This window comes from Spea bombifrons, chromosome 7, assembly GCF_027358695.1.
Source record: "Spea bombifrons isolate aSpeBom1 chromosome 7, aSpeBom1.2.pri, whole genome shotgun sequence".
Taxonomy (NCBI): Eukaryota; Metazoa; Chordata; class Amphibia; order Anura; family Pelobatidae; genus Spea; species Spea bombifrons.
This window is the reverse complement of record NC_071093.1, coordinates 44,419,704-44,434,950: the sequence shown is the minus strand read 5'-3', so window position 1 is coordinate 44,434,950 and position 15,247 is coordinate 44,419,704. Positions and strand designations below refer to the sequence as shown.

The following is a 15,247-nucleotide window of genomic DNA, read 5'->3' as shown; positions in this document are numbered from 1 at the left end:
TTATTCTCTTTGTTTGGGGTTCTGAAATTGAAATCACATTTTGTTCAGTTCTTTTTCGGGGTGTGTGTGGGGGGGTAGATGCGCTACATTCTTGTAGGATGGGGTAACAGCCACCCTCCCCCAAATAGCCATCTGTTTACCCCATCCCTCCAGCCCCCACTCCCGCCATAATAACACACCTGAGTCATGCTAAACATATCAGGTAACCAGCCTGTCCGACCCCTCCCCCTCTTTAATTTAACCATCTCAGTGCCTGGTACAGCACTGTATACAGTAATATAACCCCCAGCGCTGTATACAGTAATATAACCCCCAGCGCTGTATACAGTAATATAACCCCCAGCGCTGTATACAGTAATATAACCCCCAGCACTGTATACAGTAATATAACCCCCAGCGCTGTATACAGTAATATAACCCCCAGTGCTGTATACAGTAATATAACCCCCAGTGCTGTATACAGTAATATAACCCCCCAGCGCATTATACAGTAATATAACCCCCAGCGCTGTATACAGTAATATAACCCCCAGCGCTGTATACAGTAATATAACCCCCCAGCGCTGTATACAGTAATATAACCCCCAGCACTGTATACAGTAATATAACCCCCAGCGCTGTATACAGTAATATAACCCCCAGCGCTGTATACAGTAATATAACCCCCAGCGCTGTATACAGTAATATAACCCCCAGCACTGTATACAGTAATATAACCCCCAGCGCTGTATACAGTAATATAACCCCCCAGCGCTGTATACAGTAATATAACCCCCAGCGCTGTATACAGTAATATAACCCCCAGCGCTGTATACAGTAATATAACCCCCAGCGCTGTATACAGTAATATAACCCCCCAGCGCTGTATACAGTAATATAACCCCCAGCACTGTATACAGTAATATAACCCCCAGCGCTGTATACAGTAATATAACCCCCCCAGCGCTGTATACAGTAATAACCCCCCGGCGCTGTATACAGTAATATAACCCCCAGCGCTGTATACAGTAATATAACCCCCAGCGCTGTATACAGTAATATAACCCCCAGCGCTGTATACAGTAATATAACCCCCCAGCACTGTATACAGTAATATAACCCCCCAGCGCTGTATACAGTAATAACTCCCAGCGCTGTATACAGTAATATAACCCCCAGCGCTGTATACAGTAATATAACCCCCAGAGCTGTATACAGTAATATAACCCCCAGCGCTGTATACAGTAATATAACCCCCAGCGCTGTATACAGTAATATAACTCCCAGCGCTGTATACAGTAATATAACCCCCAGCGCTGTATACAGTAATATAACCCCCAGAGCTGTATACAGTAATATAACCCCCAGCGCTGTATACAGTAATATAACCCCCAGCGCTGTATACAATAATATAACCCCCAGCACTGTATACAGTAATATAACCCCCAGAGCTGTATACAGTAATATAACCCCTCAGTGCTGTATACAGTAATATAACCCCCCCAGCGCTGTATACAGTAATATAACCCCCCAGTGCTGTATACAGTAATATAACCCCCCAGCACTGTATACAGTAATAACCCCCAGCGCTGTATACAGTAATATACCCCCCCAGTGCTGTATACAGTAATATAACCCCCAACACTGTATACAGTAATATAACCCCCAGCACTGTATATAGTAATATAACCCCCAGCGCTGTATACAGTAATATAACCCCAGCACTGTATATAGTAATATAACCCCCCAGCGCTGTATACAGTAATATAACCCCCAGCACTGTATATAGTAATATAACCCCCCAGCGCTGTATACAGTAATATAACCCCCCAGTGCTGTATACAGTAATATAACCCCAACACTGTATACAGTAATATAACCCCCAGCATTTTATACAGTAATATAACCCCCCAGCGCTGTATACAGTAATATAACCCCCAGCGCTGTATACAGTAATATAACCCCCAGCGCTGTATACAGTAATATAACCCCCAGCGCTGTATACAGTAATATAACCCCCAGCGCTGTATACAATAATATAACCCCCAGCGCTGTATACAGTAATATAACCCCCCAGCGCTGTATACAGTAATATAACCCCCAGCGCTGTATACAGTAATATAACCCCCAGCGCTGTATACAGTAATATAACCCCCAGCGCTGTATACAATAATATAACCCCCAGCACTGTATACAGTAATATAACCCCCAGCGCTGTATACAGTAATATAACCCCCCAGCGCTGTATATACTGTACATTATATTATGGGGCAAAAAACTACAAACTGGGGTAAAAACGAAAACAATGTTATATTTCTTAAAACTTTCTATTTTTCTGATACGATTCGTACAAAATTTGGCGAGAATTTCCGTTGAGGAATCATAGAATTAGATCCACGGTCAGTCTGGAAAGCTGGGCCCGGGGCTGTGGACTCTTCCTCCTGATACTAGTATCGTTATAGGACCTCAATGCTTTGCTGGCTGAGGGTACTGTGAGTGGGTCTGCGGAGGCAGATTTTCTACACAAAAGCTCCTTGGCGGGGGAGCAGCGGGGCAACAAAAACACGCTGCCCCCCCCTCTCCATGAAGTTATGTGGAGCAAACAGGTTTTGCCCCAATCTCAGGGTCTCAGGGGCAGATTCTGGGGGTCACACAGTCTTAGTCCTTCCTATTCCCCCCCCCGCTTTCGCTCCAAGTATGTTATGGCTGATATCCCTGCTTGAATGCAGGTGACTCAATTAAGTGTCTCTTTAAATAATGACAAGGTTTCCATGACGACCAGTATTAGAGCCATTTGGGGGCTACCCCTGCGGCTCTGTAGGACCATTTACCCCCAAATCCCTTATTGTGCTCCCCCCCCAGGCCCGGAGGCAGAGCCGTTTAGTATGATATCATAACAACAATAATCCTATAAATAGTAACGACGCCTCAACGGTCTCTTCATTACAATTCATCAAAACTACCTTAACCCTTTCAGGGACTTTGGGTGAATACACAGAGAGGTTGTGAGTTTGCCCCCCCCCCCGTGGCAGTGCAGGGGTTAAGGCGCTGTTGGATGAATGGCCCCCGGCCCGGAGTTTAGTCGAGGATTTGTTTTTTTGGAACAAAGGCCTGATAGACGGACGCCAAGAAGACTCCAAATCCCCGAATTCCTTCTCAGGTCCTTGGGAGCCAGGAGGGGATTAACAGGCAGGACGGGGCTCTAAGGCAGGAGGGGCCCCCGTCACCGCACGGTGTCAGAATGCACACAGGTCTGCCCCCAAGAGCTTGCAATCTAGTTTTGCTGTAACTGTTCCAACTTTCATCTTCGTCCCTCACAGCAAACATTCTGAGCTCCTAGAAAAGAGGGACATCAGGGGAGGAAAAAGTGGTGTTAGAGGAGGCTAGAGGGGCAGCAGGGGAGGAAAAAGGGGCAAAGGGATTTAAGAGCCAATGAGAGACTGGGCAATCTAAACAGGGACACTCGGCAGGTATGAGCCAGTAAGGGGCACTGGTTGGAAAGCTGCTTAGTTAAAAACACCTTTTTACTGACGGATGGCCTGTCGTCACCCTTGCTGGATACCTGCCAACTGTCCTAGATTTCCAGGGAGGGCCCAAATGAACACTTCCGGTCCTACATTTTTTGAACCTGTCTCTGTGGTGAAAGAGTTAATCGAATGATTTCCTTTTCCTGAAAATATACAAATATGCAATTAATTTATTCTGTCAACTAATGAAGAACATGCGAGGGGCCGAGGGCCACGTGCTGCGCGCATGTACAGAGGGAGTGATTTGTCTGTGTGTGTATGTAATAATACTTATTATTATTATTATAATATATTAATATTATTGCTATTAATTATAACAATAATAATACTTCTAATATTATATTATTATTATTATCATTATAATAAATGTATTATCCTTACCCATCTCCCTGATTTAAAATAATTATACAGTCCACATCCTCGTCCCTGATGCAGGAGGATCTCACGCACTTATCTGTTTATTCCTCCCCAGACACGGTGGGCTGCGTGGTACCCGAGGTCTGCGTGGAGGTTTGTGGAACGGAGGTCGGATGCTCCAATATCGCGTACCCCAAGCTGGTTATAGAGCTTATGCCAAGCGGTAAGTGTATCCCTGACACGTTCCAAATGTTACATTAATAAGAAACATATACTTTTCTGAGAGGGAGGTGGATAAGAGGAACAGCCTCCCAGCAGAAGTGGTAGAGGGTAATACAGTGAGGGTATTAAACATGCATGGGATAGACATACGGCTCCTGAATCTAAAACAGGCCGAATGGGGCCGCTCTGCCGGCAGATTCTATGTTCCTCGCTTGCTTCGTCTTGGATTCAGGAGCCGTATATCTATCCTATGCATCCTGTATTAGCCTATACCACTTCTGCTGGGAAGCTGTTCCACCTAACTACTATCATTTCTTCTCTCTCCTGTCTTCTCCTTGGCCCATCGACGGACGGGACACAGGTCTACGCGGGTTAATGATCGCAGTGATGATGGCGGCTTTGATGTCCTCCCTGACTTCTATATTCAATAGCAGCAGCACGCTCTTCACCATGGACATCTGGAGAAAGATCCGGAAGAACGCGGACGAGAAGGAGCTTCTCCTGGTTGGAAGGTAAAAAAAAAATAAATAAAAAATACCGGTATTCCGGGTTCCAAGACACAAATATTTTTTTGAATGTTTTGTCTGAATTCCTGAAGACAAATTCTTCAAAAACAAAAAAAAAATTCAAAAAAATAAATACTGGTAATAATAATTAAAGAAAATGTACAAAAAATTCTAAAAAAAAATAATAATTAAAGAAAATTGAGAAAATTCTAAAAGAAATGTAAAAGAATTCAGATAAACATTTGAAAATATGAGAACATTTTGGTGATTGGGATAAAAACAAAAAGGTTAACAGGCCCTGCTTTATGACATCATCTGGGGGGTCCAGAGTTCCTGCCCCCCCCATGGGTAAAATAGTTTATTCCAAACATGCGCGATTGCGTTAGGCTGATCCAGGAAGGTTTTGTCGCCTGTGACCGGGGTAATTAAATGCTCCTTAAAATAGATCTGAAGAAATCGGCATCATTCCTAGACTGACCCGACTGGCTCAGAGTCATCACAACAAACGCCAGCGCGGAGGGACTGGCGGGGTAATTAGCACGTACCAGTCCTTTTAACCCATCAGGAGAGACGGTGTCGCGCATCACCAATGAAAACCGATCTCCGTGGCTGCCAGCCTTACTGCCGATCGCCGGGTCCCAATCCATGACTTCTTAGGGGCCAATGAATGAATGAAGTCACCTGTAGTCAAGCAGGGATTCCAGACGCAGAGAAATGAAATCCCCAAAAGCAGGGCAGAGATAATGGCAAAATCGGGACAGTTGGGAAGCATGGGCTGAGGATGATGGGAGTTGTCACAGCAGTGGTGATGGCAGAGATATCCATCTCAAGATAAAGGGACCGATGTGCAGCTGCTTGCTCCAGATCTCCAGATTGCAACCAACAGAGGCCCCCCACTGAGCATTAAAGCCCCGGGATGACCCCTCGGAACATTAAAGCCCCCCGGGATGACCCCCCGCTGAGCACCAAAGCCCTGGGGCGACCCCCTCTGAACATAAAACATGGATCCTGCTGGAAACGAAGGATTTTAATGCAGCCGGGCGACAGACATTTCAATGCAGGGGGAATGAACTAGTTAACAACGGGGGGGGGGAGATAACGTAACGGGAAGGAAAAATCATGCAGATCCTGGGAACGGGAAGTTAAGATACGCGTCAGGTGTTTTTTTAATCTCGTTCTTTAAAGGGTTATCCGGGTTCATTCGGCTGGGTGAACGGGAAAGTGTAGGGTTGGGGTATAAAGATGGATCGTCCGGGGGCATTATTATTATTATTATTATTATTATTGATTATTATTATTATTATTATGATTATTATTATTATGATTATTATTATTATGATTATTATTATTATGATTATTAGTAAATGAGTGTTAATGGTAAATGATTGATGATGACGAGTAAGTGAAGCGCGTCGGGCGACGTGAGTTTTGATTTATTGACTGGCAGACGCCTCATGAGTTACCGTCCGGTGAGGCTGACCTACTTACAGAATAATACCAAAGGTGTCATCCCCAGGGCATTGCCCCCAACCGCCCCAGCTGCATTCTCCGGGTGATATATATATACCGGTATATACAGCATTCTCCGGGTGATATATATATATATATACCGGTATATACAGCATTCTCCGGGTGATATATATATATATATATACCGGTATATACAGCATTCTCCGGGTGATATATATATATACCGGTATATACAGCATTCTCCGGGTGATATATATATATATATATACCGGTATATACAGCATTCTCCGGGTGATATATATATATATACCGGTATATACAGCATTCTCTGGGTGATATATATATACACCGGTATATACAGCATTCTCTGGGTGATATATATATACACCGGTATATACAGCATTCTCCGGGTGATATATATATATACCGGTATATACAGCATTCTCCGGGTGATATATATATATATATACCGGTATATACAGCATTCTCCGGGTGATATATATATATATATATACCGGTATATACAGCATTCTCTGGGTGATATATATATACCGGTATATACAGCATTCTCCGGGTGATATATATATATATACCGGTATATACAGCATTCTCCGGGTGATATATATATATATACCGGTATATACAGCATTCTCCGGGTGATATATATATATACCGGTATATACAGCATTCTCCGGGTGATATATATATATATACCGGTATATACAGCATTCTCCGGGTGATATATATATACACCGGTATATACAGCATTCTCCGGGTGATATATATATATATACACCGGTATATACAGCATTCGCCGGGTGATATATATATACCGGTATATACAGCATTCTCCGGGTGATATATATATATATACCGGTATATACAGCATTCTCCGGGTGATATATATATATATACTGGTATAAACAGCATTCTCCGGGTGATATATATATACCGGTATATACAGCATTCTCCGGGTGATATATATATATATATACTGGTATAAACAGCATTCTCCGGGTGATATATATATACCGGTATATACAGCATTCTCCGGGTGATATATATATACCGGTATATACAGCATTCTCCGGGTGATATATATATATATATATACCGGTATATACAGCATTCTCCGGGTGATATATATATATATACCGGTATATACAGCATTATTCTACGCACTGAGCACGAGGGAGCAGCCACCAACTCACGGGAAGCCGCGCTCCGCGCCAACTGACCTGGATTGTGCTGCAATTGGATTTAATTAAGGTGCGCGTTGGCATAAAAACCAGCTGACTCACGGCCGGAGTCACAGTCCTGGCATTATAAAGAGGGCTGATTACCTGCCGTGGTATTGCTGCTATGTCCTGTGCGGAATGTAAGGATTTAACCCCTTACATACTGCGCTCAAAGTAATAAATTCCAGCCTCGTCCCTATCGGCTCTCGTACAGGAGAAACAGGCGCTGCCACCATACCGGCTCCTATAACCACTGTCTGGGGGCCCCTGGGGCCCATCGCTATATTTTTATTGTAGTAATCGGCTACAAAGTATCAGGTACAGTGAGGGCAGTAAAGCTTTGGAATCCCCTATGGTAACAGCGCCACGGAATCTGCCGGCGCTATAGAGATGAATAGAGCGGATGGCAGCGTCCCTCCGGAATTCCGATACGGACCGGAAATTTCGGCTTTGTGACTCGGTGGGCAGCGTTCAGGATTCTAACTCCCATCCATCGTCAAGATCGTTAAACAAAAACAAAACAAAGGTCGCAGTACAGCATCATGTCATCAGAACCGAGGAATTCTAAGCGAGCATTGTTAGAGTCCGCCGCGCCCGACGACTCAAAAGGTATTAGAATTCCACCCAGCCGAGGGAAGCCACTAAAAGCGCACGCCGGCACGCCTCGCTAATTGTTTTCTGCCTTTGTTTCGGGCTCGTAACTTTCAGTCTGGGGGCATCTGGGTAACGTCTTGGCACGGAGTCGGGTTCATCTCGGACTAACTCCGCGTTCCCGGCTTGGTTGGCAGCTTTGATTTCGCGAAGCACGTGACGAGCGCACTACTCCCAGCCGGAGCTTTCTGACGGGAGACATCAGACTGCAGCTCCCAACTTTTGGAATTCTTCTTAATTACATCTTTGTTGAAAGTGTTTTTAATTAAAAACAAAACCCAAAAACCACTAAATATCGTCTGCCGTTTTTTGCATAAATCAGCAGCTGCCGTTGCCTTTTGTCGAGTCCTCGGCTTCTTCTCTGGTCGCCGGGGGCGGGGGGTCGGAGTCGGAGTTCCTTCTTAGGTGAAGATCATGGAGATGAAACGGTTAAAAATTTAGAAAAGGACAAAAATACAAAACAGGACAAATCCCTATTTTTATTCACTTTAAATAATTTCACAAAAGTAATTTATTACTCAATTTACTCATCATAGGTTCCGAGCATGCGTGGCTCTATTTAGTGGATGGAGCCCTATTTTCCAGAGCCCCCGTCTAGCCGCCCGTTTCTCCTGCTGTAAAGACTCAAACCTTAATCGTCTTAGATTCAGGAGCCGTATGTCTATCCCATGCATGTTTAATACCCTCACTGTATTACCCTCTACCCCTTCCGCTGGGAGGCTGTTCCACTTATCTACCCCCCTCTCAGTAAAGTACATATATGGTATGTAGAAGACACTATGCTGCTTTACCTGCCTTAACCAGGGAACCCTTTAGATACAGTTATAGGCCACACTAAAATAATTCTTGACCTACGGGGCCCCCAGACTAGCGAGCTCCTCGGGGCCAAAAGTGAAGGATTTCAGGATCTCCTCCCAAGGGCTCAGATGCCTCCTTAATGAGCACAGAATGACTAACCGACGAGTGTGAGTAGATCCTGACAACCCGAACCACCCTCAATGAGTTAGGAACCTTTACTCAAGACTCTGAGCCCTGAGCCTCCGGTCAAACGATCTGCTTTCAAGTAGAGGCGCGCAGACTGACGTAAAAGCGGCTGCTTGCCAGAGAGCTTATTCATGCGCGGTGTACAAACACAGTGTTTTGTACAGAAGTATACACAGTAGCTATGTGTTTTTGTGTCCACGCCGTGGGGAGTCGGTTCGGTGATGTTACTTGAAACAGGTTTCTGAGCCATGCCAAACATTCAGCCGCTATGTGTATAATTCAATAGTTTTTTCCCAGCAGGTGGATGTTTTGTGTTTTATTCCGTCCCTCGTGATAACGTTCCTACTGAATCACATAGGCCGTTAAAGAAGAAAAAAAATGGCATCCCGCATCGTCCAGCAGCCCCTTACCCTCCACACAACACCGTTTGGCCAGATCCATGGCCGATCGCTGCAGATACCCAGAAAAAATCTATGAGGGAAAAGGGGGCGGAACCCAAACAACCAAAATGGCTGCCTACGTGATGGGATTCTAGAAAATATTGAAATGAAATCTTCTTGACTTTTGGATCTTGTCCCTCTTGGTTCATTGTTGGCCGCTCTCTCCGCAGGATAGTAACCGTGGTGCTTGTGGTCATCAGCGTGGTCTGGATCCCCATCCTGCAAAACGCCAACAGCGGCCAGCTGTTCGTCTACATCCAGTCGGTCACCAGTTACCTCGCGCCGCCGGTCACGGCCGTCTTTGCCCTGGCGATCTTCTGGAAGCGAGCCAACGAGCAGGTAAAGGAGCTCTGTGTTTACGCACGTGCGGTTATTGTGTATGGGCCCAGACGCTACGCCAAACAATGTATACACGCCCACAAACCACAACGCACGCAAACAATGCACATACAACCATAAGGTCACCGGGAACGTCAACTCCCGTCACGTGTACCGACAGGGACTCTCGCACCGTCACTAAAACCCAACGACAACGATCGTTAGTCTGCCTGACAGCTTCATCCAATAGACTGGAATCTTACATTTTGGGATTCTGGAATGTTTTATTCAAGTATTTTTTTTTAAATAAAATATGTGACTAATATAATATTATATATTATTATATTATTATTAAATTATTATATTATTATTATTATTTATTTTATTATATTAAATTGTTATATAATATATTATTTATTATTATTATTGAATATTATTTTATTCAAATGTAATTATTATTATTTTATTATATTAAATTGTTATATAATATATATTATTAGTAGTAGTATTATTATTTTATTATATTTATATGAAATTATTATTATTTTATTATATTAAATTGTTATATAAAATATATTATATTATTATTATTAGTAGTAGTATTATTATTTTATTATATTAATATGTAATTATTATTTATTATTATTATTTTATTATATTAATATTAAATTATTATTATTTTTACAATTACTATTATTATTTTGTATAATATAGAAAATAAAATAAAAGTGGGCATTCTGAGCCGAGTAACGATCCAGGCGACCCTCGTCATCGTCACCCGCTCAATACCCCGGCTCATGACTTTATGGCTTTACTTTTGCCGAGCTTTTGGACAGAAGCCGGACGATGTCATTGATCTTCGTGTTATTATAAAGAGTCTCGTGGTCGGTTCCTATAGGAAGCTCCCAGATATCCCTATAGAAAACGACAGATCCCTCTTTCGAACTCGAATTGCCTCGCCTGCAAACCGCAGGACGCGTTACAAGCAGGCGGCGAAGTCCACATCCAATATAACGTGACTAAATCCGCAAACACAGGCTAACTCATCGCTATACGGGATAATAATCACGCTATTGTGAAAGCGGGTGTGCTTGGATTCCCAAATGAATTCTAATCTTTTAAATATGATCCCTCGCCGATTAAAATAAAATAATAATCATTGTTCCATTTCGCTTAATTTGCACACTCGCATACGGTCATCAAATAGTTAAATTATTTGTATTATTGTCCTCTGCAATTTTCTGAATTTGTGATTTTTTTTTTCTATAGGGGGGTATAAGCGGGGTTCTTGATTGTAATTAGATGTAAAATAATACTGTAAAAATTAGACAAAAAACAGTAATTAAATCGGTGGTAAAAATATCTAAATTGTAATTTACTGCGAGGACCGCGTAGAAATTTCTCTCTATGTATTAATAGCAATTTTTTATTTTTTTTTCACTATAAATAACACATTTATTATGAGAAGAGATCTCAAAGTAAGTGGAAATGTGGTATTTACCGGTATATTGAAAAAAAAAAAAAAATTAAAAATTGCTATTGAAAGAAATAAATATTTGGAATTTTTAATAATATTTTAAAAAATTGTTGATAAAACGTGTAATGGAAAAAAAAAATACTATCAAGCGTTCCAATTCCTTATATTTTTTATAGACGTTCCAAAACATTCTATCTAGCCAGCTGTGTTACTGTCATTTACTAATATCCGGCTGAGGGTGATAGGAGTAACAGCCGCAGCCAATAAGATTATTGCGTAAGCCGTAGCGTCCGATGGGAGATCTCAGGCCTCCAAACATTCCGTTATCAAAGTGCCAGCGGCATCCAAAGGTTCATCCGCGGGACTGTTGTTGTTTTTGTCGCCAGGCAATGCGTTTTTTTATGGTTGGTTAGTTGTTTATTAACTGCATTTTTTAAATATCTTGGATAAGGGACACGCGAGCGCCATATATAGACAATAACGAGTATGAACGAGATAATATTTTATTTACTTTACTGAAGAGGTGGTGGATAGGTGGAACGGCCTCCCGGCAGAGGTGGCAGAGGGTAATACAGTGAGGGTATTAAACATGCATGGGATAGACAGCTGATAAATGTTTATTCGGTGAACGCGTTTAAAGAGTTAATAACACGTTGTCGAAGTTATTGTCCCTTTAAAGCGGCTCGGATTGATAGGAGTTGCCCGCCCGGTGTTTTCATAGCGATAAGAACTCCTATAAAAGGCTTCAGAAACCGACTTGCCGAAGCCGAGAGCTTTGATCGCGGAGGATTTTACGGCCGTGTTAATTCGCCTCTGATGCGGCTTTTAAGTTGCATTATCGCTGCTTAACGAGGCGACTTAACGAGGTGCATCGGCTTTCAAACAAGAGGCATTCTGTGGCAAAATCTGGGATTTATTGGCATTAAAGGATTGTAAATAAACAGTTCAAAAACTCAGTTTGTTCCAATGGTGTCAAACGAGCCGTCTAATTCAGTACTTGGCAGTATCACCTGTTTTCAAGCAGGGGGTTCCTCTATGGCTCATCTGTAGGCATCCCAGGTGACGCTCCGGGTTTGGGACCGTTGGGTTTTTTCCATCCGTAGGATTTCTGTCTGTGGATGAAATTACAAGAAAATGTCCCGCTCTCCTCCACCCTATGATTGAGGGGCAAGTGGAAGTAAGAGAGGGGCTACTGTGTGTTTAGGGGCACCGTCCAGCTCCGCGTCCCCGGGGCATTGTGATGAAATACTCCGTTTGATTAGAGGGGTGAGGATGAGGTTGGGGGGATTGTCACTCTTTCACCCACGCTGCTCTCCTTGGTTTCAGGGGGCGTTCTGGGGTCTGATGGTCGGCCTCGTCCTCGGGATGACTCGGATGATCATGGAGTTTGTGTATCCTTTCCCTCGCTGCGGGATCCCAGATGAAAGACCTTCGGTGCTCAAAGACATTCACTACTTGCATTTCGCCATCATCCTGTGCGCGCTAACGGTGGGGGTTGTCGTCGGGATCAGTCTCATGACGGAGCCCCCCCTGCAGTCTCAGGTGAGGTCATGATATGTAATCGCACACCGGGTTATTGCAAATAAACGCTCCCTCCTAACATCATCTCCCACCCTCAATTCTCCCTAACACCATCTCCCACCTCCCTATCTCTGACATCATCTCCTACCCTCTACATCTCTGACATCATCTCCCACCTCCCTATCTCTGACATCATCTCCTACCCTCTACATCTCTGACATCATCTCCCACCTGCCTATCTCTGATATCATCTCCCACCCTCTACATCTCTGACATCATCTCCCACCTGCCTATCTCTGATATCATCTCCCACCCTCTACATCTCTGACATCATCTCCCACCTGCCTATCTCTGATATCATCTCCTACCCTCTACATCTCTGACATCATCTCCCACCTGCCTATCTCTGATATCATCTCCTACCCTCTACATCTCTGACATCATCTCCCACCTGCCTATCTCTGACATCATCTCTGACCCTCCACATCTATGACATCATCTCATCGTGCCAGGGCTGGAGTCGTGGGTTTTTGCAGATGACCTCAGTTGGAATCAAACGTATTTCCCCCGAAGCGGTGCAGCCGTGGTTTGGAATCTACGACGTTTCTGCATAGAAGATTCGAAAGAATTCGTGAAACCTTTCCAAAATAATCACAGAACCCGCTGAGATCTCCCGCGGGGGACACAGCACCTGTATGTCACGGATACAGAAAGGCGGCTTTTTGTTCTCGATGGTAGAAACGGATGAATTTCCCTCAGGGCACCAAATCAGGGCCGTCACCGTGCGCATAATGCACAATTTACATCATTTATTGAGAGGGTGGTAGGTTCATTGAGCTGCATCCCATCAGAAGTGGTAGGGGCTAATACATCTATGTCATGTAGTGCAGGACCCCGTAGCTCTGCACTACCTTCTGTGGTCCTAATCCAGGGACGCACTTTATACATGGTGGTCCGCAACATGTAGAGATTAGAAGCATACTGGGGAAAACCGCTGATATGGCAACCCTAACAGGCCTAGTCAGTAACTTAGTCTTCCGTTTACTTCCATGTGCTATTAGAAGAACAAACTCGGGGTCCCCCTGTCACTCATCCAAGACTTGCATCGGGGGGTTAGAATCATCGGGTTTTTGTACCGATTACGCGCTCCCGGCCGTCGGATGCGGGGTTTTTAACGCAGACGTAAAGATAGGCGGGGAGGCGACGATTCGGCAATAAGGAAAACGCACGGAATTTATGGAAGGAGCGCGTTTCCGCTCACACGTTACTCATGCGGCTGATTTCACTTTATAGGTAGCGGTGACTTTTATTGGCTTCGGGTAACTCTGTAGCAAGTTGTACGGAATAAATGGGCCGTGTCTCCTAAACAGCGCTCAGGGTGAAACCTTTAATATAGACCGTAATAACTGCAAGCCTGCGTACTGATCCATAGAAAAGAGTGAGACATCGTATGCAGATTAGCATTTATTTGGGGTGATGATGTCATTGATGTAAGCAGCAATGACATCATCACCCCAATTAAATTCCCCCAAGGACTTGAAAATATGTTGGCCACCTTTTTTTAATAAATGATGTAATCGTCGTGTTGACCACCGAACCTTTCCTTTCGCACAGCTGAAGAATCTCACGTGGTGGACCATTCCCCGCGGGAGGGCGCCGGCGGAAATCACCCTCAGGAAGGTCTCAAGCAGAAGCCGCGCCGCGCCAGAGGGCACCGACGGTGAGGCTAATACGTTATTCAAACAGGCAGTCACGCGGGCAGCCCCACGTAGCTCAGGATGGGAGAAACTTAGTGGGCGTAAACATTTGGCGCAGTCATGGCGGCCTCCGTATTAAGAAGTAATATAAATCAAGCGCCTTCTTCATTCATTATTTGGGTCCATCCCCCACTTTTTTTAACAAAAATCTACCTCCTATTTTAAGTTTTGTCTCTTATCCCCCATTTTTAAAAATTCTTTCTAACTCCTGTTTTAAGTTTTTTGCTCTCTTTTTATCCATTTTTATTTCATTCTAGGAAACTCGCTAACTATTTTTTTTTTGTGTTTTTTGTAATATTTGCACTACAGGTCAAGTCAACTGTTCCCATCGTAGCCGAAGTTGGAGCAGCAAGTTCTGCAGCCCCCCGAACGAAGCAGTGGACTCTCCCAAGCCTCACCAGCAAAGAAGCATCCGGGAAGATCCATTCTGGGCGCGGGTGTGCTGCGTCAATGCCATTATTCTGATGTGCGTTAACATATTTTTCTACGCCTACTTTGCTTGAAAACCCAAACTGTGTGATAATTTTTTTTTTAAAAAAAAGGAATTTTACAGTTTTTCAAAATTTTACAGCTCAGATGCAATATTTCCTAATTTTTATACATTTTTAGTTTAAATCCACGACAAAAACTCATAGAACGTTCCAGCTCATCAGGTCAACCAACGCTAATTTGAGTAATTCATTTTTTAAAAAAAAAATAATCGATTTTTTTTTTAATTTTTTTTAATTTGTTTTATAACAAATTGGTTCTTTCTCCCAGCATGCACCTGGTCTCCCCCCCCCAATTGGCTGCCTATTTTG

General features: G+C 43.6%; 1 protein-coding gene across 1 annotated transcript in view; it reads left to right on the top strand.

Moving 5' to 3' along the window:
• Positions 1 to 14,960, top strand: part of SLC5A10 (solute carrier family 5 member 10) — a 39,579-nt gene extending 24,619 nt beyond the window's left edge. The window contains exons 10-15 of the mRNA XM_053470847.1: positions 3,979 to 4,086; positions 4,447 to 4,597; positions 9,545 to 9,713; positions 12,496 to 12,711; positions 14,305 to 14,410; positions 14,757 to 14,960. Coding sequence (XP_053326822.1) covers positions 3,979 to 4,086; positions 4,447 to 4,597; positions 9,545 to 9,713; positions 12,496 to 12,711; positions 14,305 to 14,410; positions 14,757 to 14,950 — 944 coding nt within the window. The 3' untranslated portion in view covers positions 14,951 to 14,960. The remainder of the gene's footprint in view (positions 1 to 3,978; positions 4,087 to 4,446; positions 4,598 to 9,544; positions 9,714 to 12,495; positions 12,712 to 14,304; positions 14,411 to 14,756) is intronic.
• The last annotated feature ends 287 nt before the right edge of the window (positions 14,961 to 15,247 follow it).